This window comes from Sciurus vulgaris, assembly GCF_902686455.1.
Source record: "Sciurus vulgaris genome assembly, chromosome: 2".
NCBI classification, from domain to species: Eukaryota; Metazoa; Chordata; class Mammalia; order Rodentia; family Sciuridae; genus Sciurus; species Sciurus vulgaris.
Window position 1 is genome coordinate 86483111 of NC_136462.1, and position 14662 is coordinate 86497772.

Sequence of the window (14662 nt, forward strand, 5' to 3'; positions counted from 1 at the left end):
GGAACTCTTGTGTGATCTGCTGACAGATTGAAGATGATAATCAGATCATGGTGGGATATGAATGAGTTGGGGATGGAGTGGGTGGCCTGTCTTTTTGCTATTTGAGATGGTGTATCCACTTGACCATCCTAACTCACCATATGTGTCACAATTAAAAAGCCCAAATGACATCCCCTTAGATCAGAGATTGCAAGCTGAGATGCTTCCAACTGCCAGCTAGCCACATTAAGTGGTGGGACTGTGGTGGCCCTGAAAGCAAGTAAGACTTCACTTGAAGCAGTCCCTACTCAGTTCAGCCCATGTGGCCCTAAAGATAAAACAGGCTTCGTGTGACCAGATTTTCTAATTCTTCAAACAGTATTGGAAATTAAGATTTTTTTTATGTTTACTCTCCTACATTTTAAATGGTAATTAATTCCAGTTTTTTAAAATACTGGAGTTGAAACAAAATATATTACAGAACCACCCCTGTGTATGACTGCCATTTTAAGAGAAATTGGTGTAGCAACATAAAAAGGGGGACCTGCAGGCTGTCCTGGAATGCCTTCTTGCTGTACATGTGAGAGACCCTGGTAGACACAAAACTTCACTTTTATGTCTTTGACCTGGAGTATTTCCAACTAGATGTATATCTTTAAGTCTGAAAACCTTATTTAAAAACCAGTTTACTCCATTGCCGCTATCAAATAATTTTAATGATAGCATTATTTGTAAGGTATGATTTCAGTTTGTGAAGTAGCATTACTAAAAATGAAACAATATGCCCTAACTTTTGAGTTTTCTATGACAGAATGGGTGACTTAAACAACAGAAATTTATTTTCCTACAGTTCTGGAAGCTGGGAGTCTGAGACCAAGATGTCAGCAGGGTTGGTTTCCTCTGGCCTTCTGTCCCAAGCCTCTGTCCTTGGCTTGTAGACACTGTCTTCTTGCATCTTCTATCATCTTTCCTCAGTTTTTCTGTGTTCACATTCCCTCCTCTTATAAAAGACATGAGTCATATTGAATCCAGAGAAGAGAAGGAGGCTATATATAAATCCATTGCCTTAAACATTTTATTTTTCCTTCTGGCTACAACATAACATGGTAGAGAGCATCATGGTGGGAGCATGTGCAAGAGGGAGAGGTCGCATATAGAGACACACAATATGAGACTGGTGAGGAACCAAGCTCATTCCTTTATAACAGCCCACTCTAGCAGGAATTAATCCACTCTTACTAGACCTGACCTGCTCCCACAAGATAGCATTAAAGCTTTCATGGATGGCACTCCATCTTCTACTAGTTCCCACCTCTTAGAGACTTCACCACCTCCCAACAGTGCCACAGTGGGAGCCAGGATACCAGCATATGATTCTCTTATGGTTTGAATATGAGGTGCCCCCAGAAGCTCCTATGTTAATGTAGAAATATTCAGAAGTAAAATTATTCAATTATGAGAACTATAGCCTAATAAATCCATCCTCATTTGAATGGACTAACTAGGTGGTAACCGTAAGTAGGTGGAGCGTGGCTGGAGGAGGCAGATCACTGGAGGTATGCCCTAAAAGAGTTCATCTTCCCCGAAGCCCCGTCCCCTTTCTTTTTCTGCTTTCTGGCCTCTATGAGCTGAACAGCTTCCCTCTACCATGATGTTCTGTCTCATGTTGGGCCCAAAACAGTGGAGTCAGCCAACCATGGACAGAACCTCTAAAACTGAGCCTGAATTAACTTCTCTTCTCCAGTTTGTTCTTGTTGGGTATTTTGGTCACAATGATGAAAAACTGACTATCTCAGATCCTTTGGGGAAAAAAAAAATATCTATACCGTATCAAGGAGAAAATACCAACCAACCATATTAGCATCCTTTCAATGTTTGGTTGAGAAGTCAAGAATTATTAGGTCCAAATATCTTTCTAACTATATCCAAGGGTCTCGATCTCCCTCAGAGTGGGGCAAGATGGTCTGATTGCCTTGTGTAATGTACCAAATTAGCATAAACTCCTTGAGGGCAAGGGTAATATTTTCACTTATTCAGCAGATACATATTGAGAACCTACTCTGCTTACCAGGAATTACCTGTACCACTAATATAGCAGCAAACAAGACAAGACAAATGTGGGCCCTGCCCTTACGGAGCTTATGTTGCAATAAGAAAGAGAAAATAAACCAGTAAATGAATAAATACATTTTTCTGTTCAAATCATGATAAGGTGATCAGGGAAGCTATGACAAAATAAATTTCAATAAGTGAATTTTATTCTATCAAATTGAATTAGATCCCTTTGCACATCAAATTCAGACTGTAACTTTGAAAATGGCCTTCAGGTATACTATACCCCTATGTGCACAGCTCTGTTTAGTCATGTATAATATGCGGCATTGAACACTTCAGCCATAGGACATATGTGTCATGATGTTTTTCTAGTGTGTGACCATTAACTTGAGTGCTGCCATAGAGCTTCCTTTATTCCCAAAGGAGCTGAGTACCTCTAATATTTCCTACCACTTCTGTATACACCATTAGCCAAAAAACAGAAAGGGTGAGTATGTGGTTGCATTCTTGTTGTTCATATAGGTCAGAATATGTGCACAACCAGATCATGACAAACCGTTCTTACTGACATCCCAGCCAGCACATATGAACAATTTAAACATCAGAGGTTTCTGATAGATTATAATAAAACTAAAGGGGAAAAATTGCAGCTTCCTAAGCATTTGTAAAAGCAGTAATTTACTTTCATTGCCAAAATATTTATATTAAGTTAAACACTTTATTTGTTATCAGCACAGAGCTTGGAATCTACAAGTGATAAGTAAATTTGTCATTGCTTTCTTTTAAACACCCACTCTTTGGTAAGTACTAAGTTTACAAAGACATGGTGCTGACCAGATGAGTTTATTATAGCTTCTTTTAAATCTAAGAATTCGTTTGACTTTGGTATGCATTACAGTCTGAATGATCTAGTTCTGACCTCATTGTTACATAGAACCATTGCTTTATAAAAATATGCATGATTTACTGAAAAGAGCTCTGAAATACAGGTCTGCAAAACTTTTCAAAACAACTGATAGTCCATTTGTTTCCTCATCTATATTGTTCCACTATTGACACAAATCATGTGCCTATCAATTATTATGAATGCATCATCTTCACATATTCATAGTCAATGTGTGCTAAGTGTAGAACTGATTCATATCATTTAAATTAACTCATTTGAAACTATTGTTTAGTAACATTTTTCACATCATAAGATACAGACATATATACAGACATTCTGTTCATAATTGTGCCAATATGGACATTTGCATTCTTAAATGGACCTTTTAAGTTAATTTTTAATGTACGTGTTAAGTCTTTAGAATAATGAATTCCTAGGATTCTCACATTTGCCATTATTTTAAGGACTAAAGACTGCCAACCAGGTGTGTGTGTGTTCGTGTGTGTGTGTGTGTGTGAGAGAGTTGCAGTAATTTTTGTTGCTATTTTATAATAGAACTTTTTTCTAAAATAGTAAAAAAAAGCATTTACAAATTTTTATCCAACATCTCACTACCTACCCCAGATCACTCCACTGGACAGACAGGGTTAGGGATTATGGTCTTCACATGCAGTAGAATGATCCTGACATAACTTTCCTATGTATATATATGAATACACCACAGTGAATCTCAACATCTTGTACATCCACAAGACTGGGATTCTAATTAGAATAAGATGTACTCCATGTTTATATAAATATATCAAAATAGATTCTACTATTTTATATAACTTTAAAAAAACTTTTTTTTAAAAAAATGTGCTTTAAAATGAAAGTCATGTATTTCAAAGTGCATATAAATATTTAGAAATTAAAATAGGAGGCATGAGACTTGCCTACCACACAGTCAGTTCCAGATACACATATCTTTAAATACTTAGCCTTTTGTTCATTTTATTCCATCAGTCATATAACCAGTGAGCACAATTTACTAAGAACCAACCATAAACCAAGCACCATGCTAGGCCTCTAATGCAGATTCCTCCAATTACAGTTTCTGTTCTCAGTGAGCTGGGTCTAAGGGGAAGTGCAGACCAGTAAACCAACAGTTATGGCAAATGAACCAACAATTACAGCATAAAAGTGCCATGATTAAAATGCGCATTGAGAATATAGAAGGGAAATTCAGGGTGCTAACTCATATAAGCCTAAACTAAAAACTAGGGGAGAGGTGATGGGCAAGGGTGTTGTGAACAGAAGGAATGGCATGCAGAGTCTCAGAAGCCTGAGAGAACACTGCAAATGTTCTAGTATAACAGTGGAAATGAAAACGGGAGCCAGAAGAAGAGGAGTCTTGTGTGATGGCATGGCCTCCAGTGCCTCTGGCTGAGCAAGTATTTGTCATGATTACTTGTGATATTTAGGAATATTTAACATTTAATACAGGAGAGACTGGGGAGGGTCCACCCAGTAAGAGGTTATTGCTGACATTCAAGTCTGACATGGAGAAGGAACAAATGTAGTTCAGTGGAAATGGAAGAAGGGAAACACATGAGATATTAAAGATGTGTATTCTGTGTTAAATTTGGATTGGAAAATAATTTACTAATGATAGGAATCATTTAATTCAAAATATTGTGCATCATTTAACAACTTGCCTATATTGTCCAATTTATTTGCACTGGAACTTGAACTGAGAACTTCTGATTTGTGGAGCTTTCTTCTTTCTCTTAAGGATTCGTCTATGTTGAATAGAAACAAACAGAAGCATAAAATTATCTGTCACCTGCATGACCTATGTAAATATAGATGTTACATACACGTCTAGACACTTTGTGAGTAAAGGGAAACAAAATACTGCTAAAAGTTGGAAACATTTTTCTGCCAGGAATCTCTGTGGAATGTATTTTAAATAGCAAAAACATTTCAGTTGATGTCAGTTTTTTAGCAGTTGTACATTTAAAAAAAAGTTTCAGTGTTCATTGTCTTAAAGGATGAGTGACGATGTTTGGGAAATGTTTGTTTTATTATCTCTAAATAAAAGTCGATGATTCCCATAACACTTGGGATAAACATTTCTGGGTGAGGAATGTTTCAGGTCATTCCTAAGTAAACTTATTTTTAAAGCATTGTGTACAGTTACCAGTATTCACCAGGAAAAAGAAAAAAGAAAAAAAACAAGGCATCAGTCGCATGACTTTAGTTGTCTGAGGGTTTTCATTTACCCCGTACTCTTCTTTATAAGTGATCTTTTCTCAAAGTTCTATCTCCCTCTTCCTTTCATTCATAAAGATGGGTATCTGTTTTCTTACAAAGTTGTGTGAACTCAATCACTTGAATTAAGCAGGGAATTGTTTAAAAAACTGACAGACTTACAGACTCTGTACAGCTAGCCAAGATCTCTTATAGATATGGTCTAATTTTTTGAGTGAGGAAACTGAGGCCAATGAGATTTGAGTCAATCAATGTTAAAATCTGTAATCTGTGAGTTGGGTAAACCTTTAAAAACAAAAACAAGTTGACATGATAATAGGAATTGTTTTAATTTCACAAGTATTCATTATTATGTAACTGCTATCTATAACCTTGACCTAAAGACCTCTTCACATACCAAAACATTTTTCTTAATAATTAGCAGCCAATAATATTAATAGACCCCATTCCCCCAACCACATGCTAACCTAACACAAGACCTAGGATGTTTCATACTGAGTCTTGTTCTCTTGCGGCTGTGTATACAATACTATACTTTATAGTCAACTGCTGTTGATTTTTTTTTTAATTTAACCATGAAGGGGAGAGTAGTCTAGAAATTACTTAATCACTGGTTATAAAGCAGGAAGCAGTATAGCCAAGTACAAAGGGCACAAGTTTGAGGTCAGAGGGGAGGGAGGAGCTGTTTGATTCCCATTTGACCCTTTACTATGTGACCTGGGGCTGGTACTTAATATCTCTGTTCTTTTTTTTTTAAACACATCTATAAAATGAGCACATTTTAAATTGTTATGAAGATTGAGTAAGCTCTAATATATACGTGCCTGGAACACAGTACACATTTGATAAAAGGTAGCTTGACGTATTTAACATGTACACTAATCATAAGTAAACCAATGTGTGCCAAGTTGAGGAAACAGGGTTTACACTAAGGTGTTTTTGCAGACACTGCTGGGTCTTAACTCATGACTTTGTTGTAGTTCTCTGCTATGCTGGGGAAGCCATAGTCACATACCTGCTCTGTTTAGGGTGAGGCTGCCGAGGTCGAGCACTGCTGGAGGACAGAAGCCAGTGCACTGCAAAAAACAGTTCCTTGCTCCACAGCCTGGGTGAACTTGGCCTCAAGCCTGGGCCTTATTCTCTGTTTCTTTTTTTCTTCTCCCCTGCCCCCAGCCTTTATAACAACTGTTACTCTGTTTTGAAACTACATAGTGAATTGTGGCTTAGTGATTTCACTTTTCCAAGACCTCGGATACTTGAAAAATAAGCAGATTTTTTTTTTTTCCATTTTGGATTTAAATTTTAAAAATCAAAAAATCAAACAGTAATAAACTGGGGGTACATTAATTACCCAGGATTATTTCAAAGTAAAAGGACATTTACTGGATCCATCTGCTCTCCGATTTGAGGATCAGTTTTGTGAAAATATCATCAACCACAGACTTGTAAAGTTTGCAGAAACTGCCGACAGACCCAAGTATGTTAAAGGTTGTAATCTCTTGAAAGGAGTGAGTTGATTTTCCTGTTGCCCCTCCTATCAACTTTAACCTCCAACCTTCCCCAGCATATGTCACTACAAATAAAACTGCTGAGGTTTGACAAGAGGATATAAAGTCACTAGGCCATCGCATAGGGATGGCCACATGATTCTCAACCTGAAATGAATGCTCTGTAAGTTGGGCTTTTCAATAAGAAGTCATATTACTTTAGTTTTAATAATTATTGTTCCAAAACCCCAGGAATACACACATTATATGATGTTTGACAACTGTAATTTATCCATTTCCTTATTGGTTGTCTTTGACCATTAACTTGGATTTCTGTTCTTAATTTTAATGTATACCATTTCAAGCATCCAGCATATGATACTGATATAAACAGAGCATTTGTATACAGCATTATAAATGCATTTTTAGTTTGTGATTAAGACAAACCAGATGACAAAAAGCAAACAACTTGTTTGTATTGATCTACTGATAAAAATAATCCCTAGCTGGGGTTGTGGCTCAGTGGTAGAGTGCTTGCCTCACACATGTGAGGCACTCGGTTCGATCCTCAACACCACATAAAAATATATAAATAAAATAAAGATATTGTGTCCATCTACAACTAAAAAATATATATTTTTTAAATTTCCTGCACCAGACTCACCTGCACTACCATTTGTCTTTTAAGGAAATGAGTTTCTGAAACTTCAGTTACTTATATAGATTCTCAAATAATTCAACTGTCTGTGGAAATTATTTATCCTGTGTTAGATAAATGTGATCATATGAAGTCTCTGGCATCAGTCTGTCTGAATTCAGCTGTCTCTCTGTTACTAGGTCTGAATGTGAGGAATGGGGAAGCTATTACATCAATACTTGAATAGTGCTTCTTATTTCAAAAACAAAAAGTAGACCTGTGTGTTTTGAGCTTAGTAGCTCCCTAACAACCTAGAGAGGTGGCTTATATACAAGTATTCTTCCTTCACCTGTTTCCTGTTCGTGTTCTAAGCAAAGGGAGGAGAGGTGATGTAAAAGAATAGGGAGTCTGAGAAGTAAAAGCCACTGGTACTGGAGATGGGAGACCTGTTCTTCTGGCTTCCTCAGCAGAGTCCTGCCTTTCAGCAGAGCCAGGGTACCTTCTGCAGAGCATCATGTTGCTATAATGAAAGTACATAAACATAAACCCCTCAGATCCTCTTACCTGAACACCTGATTTCTTCCCAAGCAGGTTCCAGAGCATAGAAAAGATCTGTGTTGGCTTGGAGGACTGGGCTGGAGTGGGGACATAAAAAAAATGGAAGGAAAAAAGAAACAAAACAGCAAAAAACTGTGGATGTAACCTGACACCTTAGAATTCTTAGAAAATTGGATTTTTGTGCTCCTTATGGTAAAAACTATTGAGAACATCAGGAACCTCTCTGCTTTTTCTCCTTGAAAAGTTTTATTGTATAAACCCAAGTGGTAGTTACTAACAATAGTTGTAGTAATCTATTACATTTATACAGCATTTCCACATTCATTGCATTGTTGGGCCAAACCATTCCTTTAGGAAACCAAAAGCCTTTTAATGGGTAAGAAAGCAAAGACTTAGAAAGATAAAATGACTTGTTGAAAATTAATTTGTTAGCATTCAAGCCAGGATTTTTTCATTTATTAGTCAACAAAACTGTTAATTTAGCATTTACCTCTACCCTCCAAGGATAAATGTCTTTCCCTCAAGGGGCTCACAGTTGTGGGGTAGAGGGTGGCAGTGCTGTGACAGCTTCATGCACGAAACATGTTGGGACACGAGACTGCAGCTTGAACTCAGGTTGCTAGAGGAAGAAGTGTATTCTTATCCACTGTCCATTCCAAGGAAAGACAGTTTTAAGAACATTAGCTCTTTGGCCAACTGAAGAAAATCTTTTCATTTTAGCTTCCTGATCACAAGTTCCAAAACATTTTAAGACTCACAAGGAAGCTATAAAGGAGACCCAGTCTTACAACTTGGCTTGTAAAAGGGATACAGAGACCTACCAACCATTAGGAAAAACCACAGAGACCAGTAGTTAGAACTCTGGGGCTTGTTGGGTAGACAAGTCAAAGGTTTAAAAAAAAAAAAAAAATACAGTGGTCAAGGAAATACATTTGACCTTTTGTTAAAATGCCCAAATCTCCATTTTAAAAAATAAATTTGTCCCATGACATTAAAACAAATAGACCTCTAAAATTCATGTGCTACCAGAAAAAGGAAAACCCAGTATGATTGATTTAGATATTTTAAACCTTAGATCAATATCCACAAAATGAATATTTTTACTTCTTAACCAAGTGTTCTTAGTATTTGCTTTTTCAAGAGCCTTCTTCCTTCTGTTTTTATTGATAAAAGCATATATATATATATATATATATGTATATACATATATATATATAGAGAGAGAGAGAGAGAGCACAAATAGATTTAAAATAGTCAGACATGGTTGAGGTGAGATTTCCCTCATCCCTTAAGACCATAGGAATGCTAGGCTATTCCTGAAAATGACATTCTTTTAATAGCACCCAGTATCACCAGGATGGAGATGTCCAAAGTTAGACCACCAGCCTTCTCTTCATTCTGTTGCATGAAGCTATTCAACATCAGTTTAAAATTTATGTATGTACAAAATTGTGCTTGGGGAAAATAATGCTCTCTCTCCACCAAGAGTAACAGTGAAACTTAAGATCTTAAAATGAAGCACAGGGCAAAAGAAAATACAAACCAAATGTTCCTTATCCTAAATGCTTGAGATCAGCAATGTTTCAATCCTAGGAGTTTTTTAGATTTTGTAATGTTTGTATAGATTCTAACGGTTGAGCATCCCTAATCCAAAAGTCCAAAATGCTCCAAAATCTAAAGCTCACATTGGGGCTCAAAAAGTTTCAGATTTCTTGGGCTAGGGGTGTTGGACCTGTATTCCTATTTCTGTTAGAGAATATAGGCAAAAGATCTTCTCTCAGGCATTGCTAAGCAGTCAGTGAAACAAGTATTTCCCAACTGAAAACAGTCAAGCAACAGAAAACGTCAAGGAAAAGAGTAGAAATCTTAAGAGAAAAGAAATTTAGAATTAAAAAATGCCTGGAACTTTAAATTTAAGTGTCCTGTAATAATGTCTTGGAAAGGGAAGAATAAATATAGTGATATCGATGTTGATATACAGACATATATATAACGGTTTTGGTGACTTTTGGTCACCACATTTTGGCTCAGTTGAAATGTGAAGCTTACACTATCTGTTGGATCATTGCTTACTACCCAGGTTTCTGTTACTGGCCGTTCTCATGCAGTGTTTCCTTTCGGGACAGAATTTATCTCTGACTTGCTGAAGATCCCTCAGTTCTGACCTGGGACCTGAAACACATTTCTTAATCCAGTTCCTTCTGCTGACCCCTGGGAACAGGGCCCCAGATGAAGAGTCAGAGGCCCCACTATCTCTTCCTGTCCTTGCTGAAGTTCAGCTTCTTCTAACAAACCTCTCTCTTTACTGGTATGCAGCTGTGATAGCCTTTCTTGGTCCCTCATCTTTCTTCAAGTACAAAGATGTTCTGATCATTTACCTTAATTTGAACTGCCTATTTACCTCTCCCTTATTTTCTTTCCCCACTCATCCCTTTTTTAAGATTTTCTTCTCTCTTTTTCCCAGGGTTAATTGGTCTTTCCTGCAAAGAAAGGTTCCCATAACTACTTTTCTGTTCGGTCATAAAATTCTAAGAAGATGGAGAGTGTGGGGATATTCTAGGAATACCCACCTTGTGCTAAAAGTCTGGGGAATGAGACACAGACCCTCCAAGTTCCAACTGACTACCCGGCCATTCCTTGCATTTCTTTGCCTTATTTAAGTAAAGAAAGTTAATTAACAGGGAGGTCCTAATATATTACTTTCTACAATAAGAGTTACCTGTATTTACATAACTATGGTTCTGTTACCCATAAATGCAGAACATGAAACTTCTATTTATCCAGGATAACTGCCCTGGTTGCACTGAAGTACTATCAAATATGTTATTCGATGACCCAAAATGTTCCTTCCGCATTCTGGAATTATTGATATTGCATGATGGAGTCCGTGTGGGTCCATACTGACCCTCAGGTCTTTGGCCTGTGTACTCTCTCCTCCACACACGTACTGAAAAAGAACATGATCTGTTTTGAAGTGAGTTTTAATTTGTTGAATATTTGTGCTGAGTAGAAAAAGTACATTTGGATTAAATATCACATAGCTGGAGCAGGTAGAAAGGGAGTTAATGAAAGCTTCCTCTTTTATGGGCTGCTGAGAGGTGATAGCTCTTAAAAAGCAGTCTGCTAAGTGATCCCAAGCTAATGCAAATTAACAGTTGTTTTCTTTCAGAACTGTATGACTGCATAAACATTTACCATTTGTTTCATTTCTACTCATCTCTTAAAACAGTTGCTACAGGTCTTAATAGTAAGACTCGAAACATATAATGTATTAGCCTTGGCACATCAAAATATTGTTCATCTTCCAAACTTGAGATATTCCAGTTTGGCTTCTCACTGAGTTTATAATGTTTTGAGGGTATGTATCTAAAAATGCATCTTACTAATCTCCTGGAATTGATTTAAAAAAAAAAAAAGAAAGAAAGAAAGAAAGAAAGATAAAAAAGTCCCTGTAACTTGTCACTATTCCCAGCTTAAACATGGTCTGTCAGTTGTGAGATTGACGGGCATTGTGGTACATTTCAATCTTAGGAGGGACCCAAATAAAAACTTCAAACCACAGAGTAATATTTTGGGAGAGAGACCTATGATATTTGTGCAAGCTAATAATGAGATTAGAACTGGAAGTTCAGCCTAGCTGAGAAGGAAGCCCTTCCCGCTTTTTTGGGCAGCCCTTCCACGTGCTTCAACAAATCACCTTTCCTCATAGCACCAGTGTGGCAACTGTGAGGGGTAAAGAATTCCAGCAACTGAACAACAGTATCAAATAAATTCATTTTAGGAACTCTCCTCAAAGGTTTATTCCAATCGTTAACATTCTTGTAGCTGGTGTGTCTGCCAAGTGCTCAGCACTCAGTTCTCAGGCAGCAAATTTAGCATGACAAAGTTGCTCCCATTTTGTAAATGGGAAACCTGGAGCCCCAAAGGAGCCTCACACAGTAACCCAGCAGAATGGAGATGAGATCCTAGAGATACAGTATAAGGGATTATCTAGGATCATGTAGATGGTTTGCAGTTGCCTTTGTATGACTACTGGGTTAGATCATTCTTGGCAAGTTTGGTGAATTAGTATCCTATTCCTGAGTCCAATTTCAATACCTAGTTTGGAACTCTTCCACTCCCTGAAAACTTCCATTGAAATTTTTATCAATGGTATTTGCATAGACAAAATGGAATCAAACTATTGACATGTACTTAAAAAAAAAAAAAGCAAATTTATGTGAATGGTTTGTCAGTAGAGATAATTTAGCCAAAGGCACCTGTCTTCTCTAAGGACTCTGCCTGAAAAGACTTTTAGGGGAAGCTTGGTGAATTTTTGTCTTTAAAATAAAGCTGTTTTTGAGGTATGAGAGAAGCTTAGTTTTTGAAATAGCACAATGAATAACAAAGACCCCTTTTCACCCCCCAAAAGAGGGACTAAAAAGGACATTTGTTGGACTTTTGAAGAAGAATTGTGCTGTTCACATAAAGGTCTAGAAACCAAAAAAAAAAAAAAGGGTAGGGGATTGGAGGAAGAAGAGGAGCAGGTAATGCTGGAGAGATGCTGAAAGCAGCTGATTTTTTAGAAATGATTTTCTCAAGCTTGGATTCAAAACTCAGGAAAACATGTTCATAGTGAACAAAATAGCTGAAAGGTAAAACTTAGCAGAACATCCTGTCATTGAACACAGACTCATACATGGAAATGTATGCGTTTCTTTCCCTACCCCCTCTTCCCCCAAGTGACCCTATAAGTATATTCTGGCAGACATGTGGCCAATAACCAGTCTTCTTAATGGAGGCCCGTGGATTTGTATTTCTGGGTTTTTAGAATAGACAGGGTTTATCATTGATTGGAAATGGAAAGTACACTATTTCACTTCCCTGTCATTTAGTGGATGTGGTTCTTGAGTATGGCCAGAATTCTATGTGTGTTAATGTGTCTTGAGCCCTGACCTAAACTGTAGATGAGAAGGCTCTTTAAATATTAAAATGCAGAACAAACAGAATTGCTTATGTACTGGGAAAGTGAAAAGTGTTTGAAAGCCAGGCCTAAGCTTTTTATGGGGGCAGCCATTGTGAACACTTCATTTCTATCCAAAAAGTAACTGTTAAAAACTCCCTCCTTCCAAAAACAATAAGTTGTTCATCTCTTTCTTTTAACAAATAAACTCAAGTTCCAGAGCATGTAACTTCAGAGTTATCAAATCTGTTTATCCCTCTTACATGTCAAAGTTTAAGTGCTATGTTTTGTATATACAGTCATCATGATATTTGAAAAGGCCATAAAGAAAAGCAATTATATAATTGTTTTTAAAGAACCTAGAAGCAAGGATAAAGGATTTTAGAAACTAGAGAGTAGTATTAACAATTACAGCACCTGAAGTCAAGCTGCAAAATTCTGTCCTAATTATTGGTGATGATTAATTAAGCATAAAGTTACAAGCCTTGAAAGAATTTCAGAATTATTTTTCTTTGATTTTTCTACAGGAAAAAAAAAAAAGGCCCACCCCATCATTTTCTATTTTAGCAGTTTTCACAACTTAAACATTAAATTCTTATTGTTTGATTTCTGTTATATTAGTAGTGTGTGTTTTGCAATTCTAATCTTCACGTTTTTCTTTCTTTATCACTGAAGTAGGCCTTTTGAAGCTGGGAAATTTTTCATAGCAATATTGACAGTGTTCACATTTGCATGATGACAGCCAAGGAATGGAGCAGTAATTTTTGAAATTGCAGAAGTATTTAGAACACTGATAAAAGCTGAAATATATTTTTGATGGATTGAAGTTAAGCATACATGATTTTTCCTGCTGTCAAAAGGCTCTGAATTTAGTGAATATTTGCCTGCTGTGAGAATGCAAGATTAACATCACAACCATCACCCGGGCACCCAAACCCTGCAATTTAATAGCTTTTTAGGTTCTTTCCTTTTTCTAAACAGCAATTAATCTCATTTTAGTACAATTTTCTCGTTTCTGAAGTCGCTCATTGAATCGCTGTTTTGTTCATATTTGGCTTCAGCTCCTCTGCATAGTCATTAAAGTCCCAATTAATGTCACCTTTAGCTGAAGAGTACTCATTTTTATTGAGAAAATGACAGTTGCTGCCATGAGTAGTGCAGTGTAATATACATTAATTGCCCTGTAACACTGGTAATTACGAGTTTTTCAAGCCTCTCAGTAAACTGTCATGCCTAGACAAGACTGTGCTAAAATAGATTACTCATTAGGGAGACCTGTCCTATTTTCTAGTGGGTTCTTAGTGTTGGTTTAAAAAAAAAAAAAAATCTTGAGCTTGAACAAATAGTTGCCAAGAGCAATTTCCTACAACAATATCCTTGTGTTGGGTTTTTCAGCCATCACTTAAGATTGTGGTCAGCAAACAGACAGGGTGCAGTGGACTCTACAGATGTTGAATCTTGAGCATTTATTTATGTGGATCACCAGAGCGAACTTGACGGTGCTTCATCTAAGGTTGAATAGAGTGTAACTGAAGAGTGTTCCTAGAGCGTGTTGTGTTCCCTGCGATTCCAAGAATGGGAGACAACCAGTGTGCCACACTTAGAAGGTCTTCATCACTTCCGTGCTGAGTCCAGAAGGGAGAAACATGGATGCCTCTACTAAACAGACTGGGAGTCGATAAATAGCTGACATCAAACATGGCAAGCTTTATGTATATATATATAATTTCAAAAAAGATCTATAGTGAAGAGAGTTGTAACAATCTTAACAGTCCACTATCTTTTTAAATACATAGTTGCTGACTGCTGCATTTGGCAGTAGGCTTTTTTCATTTTTTTCCCAAATCATGTTCCTAATATCTGTG

The 14662-nt window shown here is 36.9% G+C and overlaps 1 protein-coding gene across 8 annotated transcripts in view; it reads left to right on the forward strand.

Moving 5' to 3' along the window:
- Positions 1–14662, forward strand: part of CDIN1 (CDAN1 interacting nuclease 1) — a 213998-nt gene that overhangs the window by 147475 nt on the left and 51861 nt on the right. For 2 of the 8 annotated variants that reach the window (XM_079128728.1, XM_079128729.1), the window contains exon 11: positions 830–3767. The exons of the other annotated variants lie outside the window; for them this stretch is intronic. In XM_079128728.1, the coding sequence (XP_078984854.1) occupies positions 830–917 (88 nt within the window). In that variant the 3' untranslated portion in view covers positions 918–3767. Of the gene's footprint in view, positions 1–829; positions 3768–14662 lie in introns of those variants that run through there. 8 annotated transcript variants of the gene reach the window in all.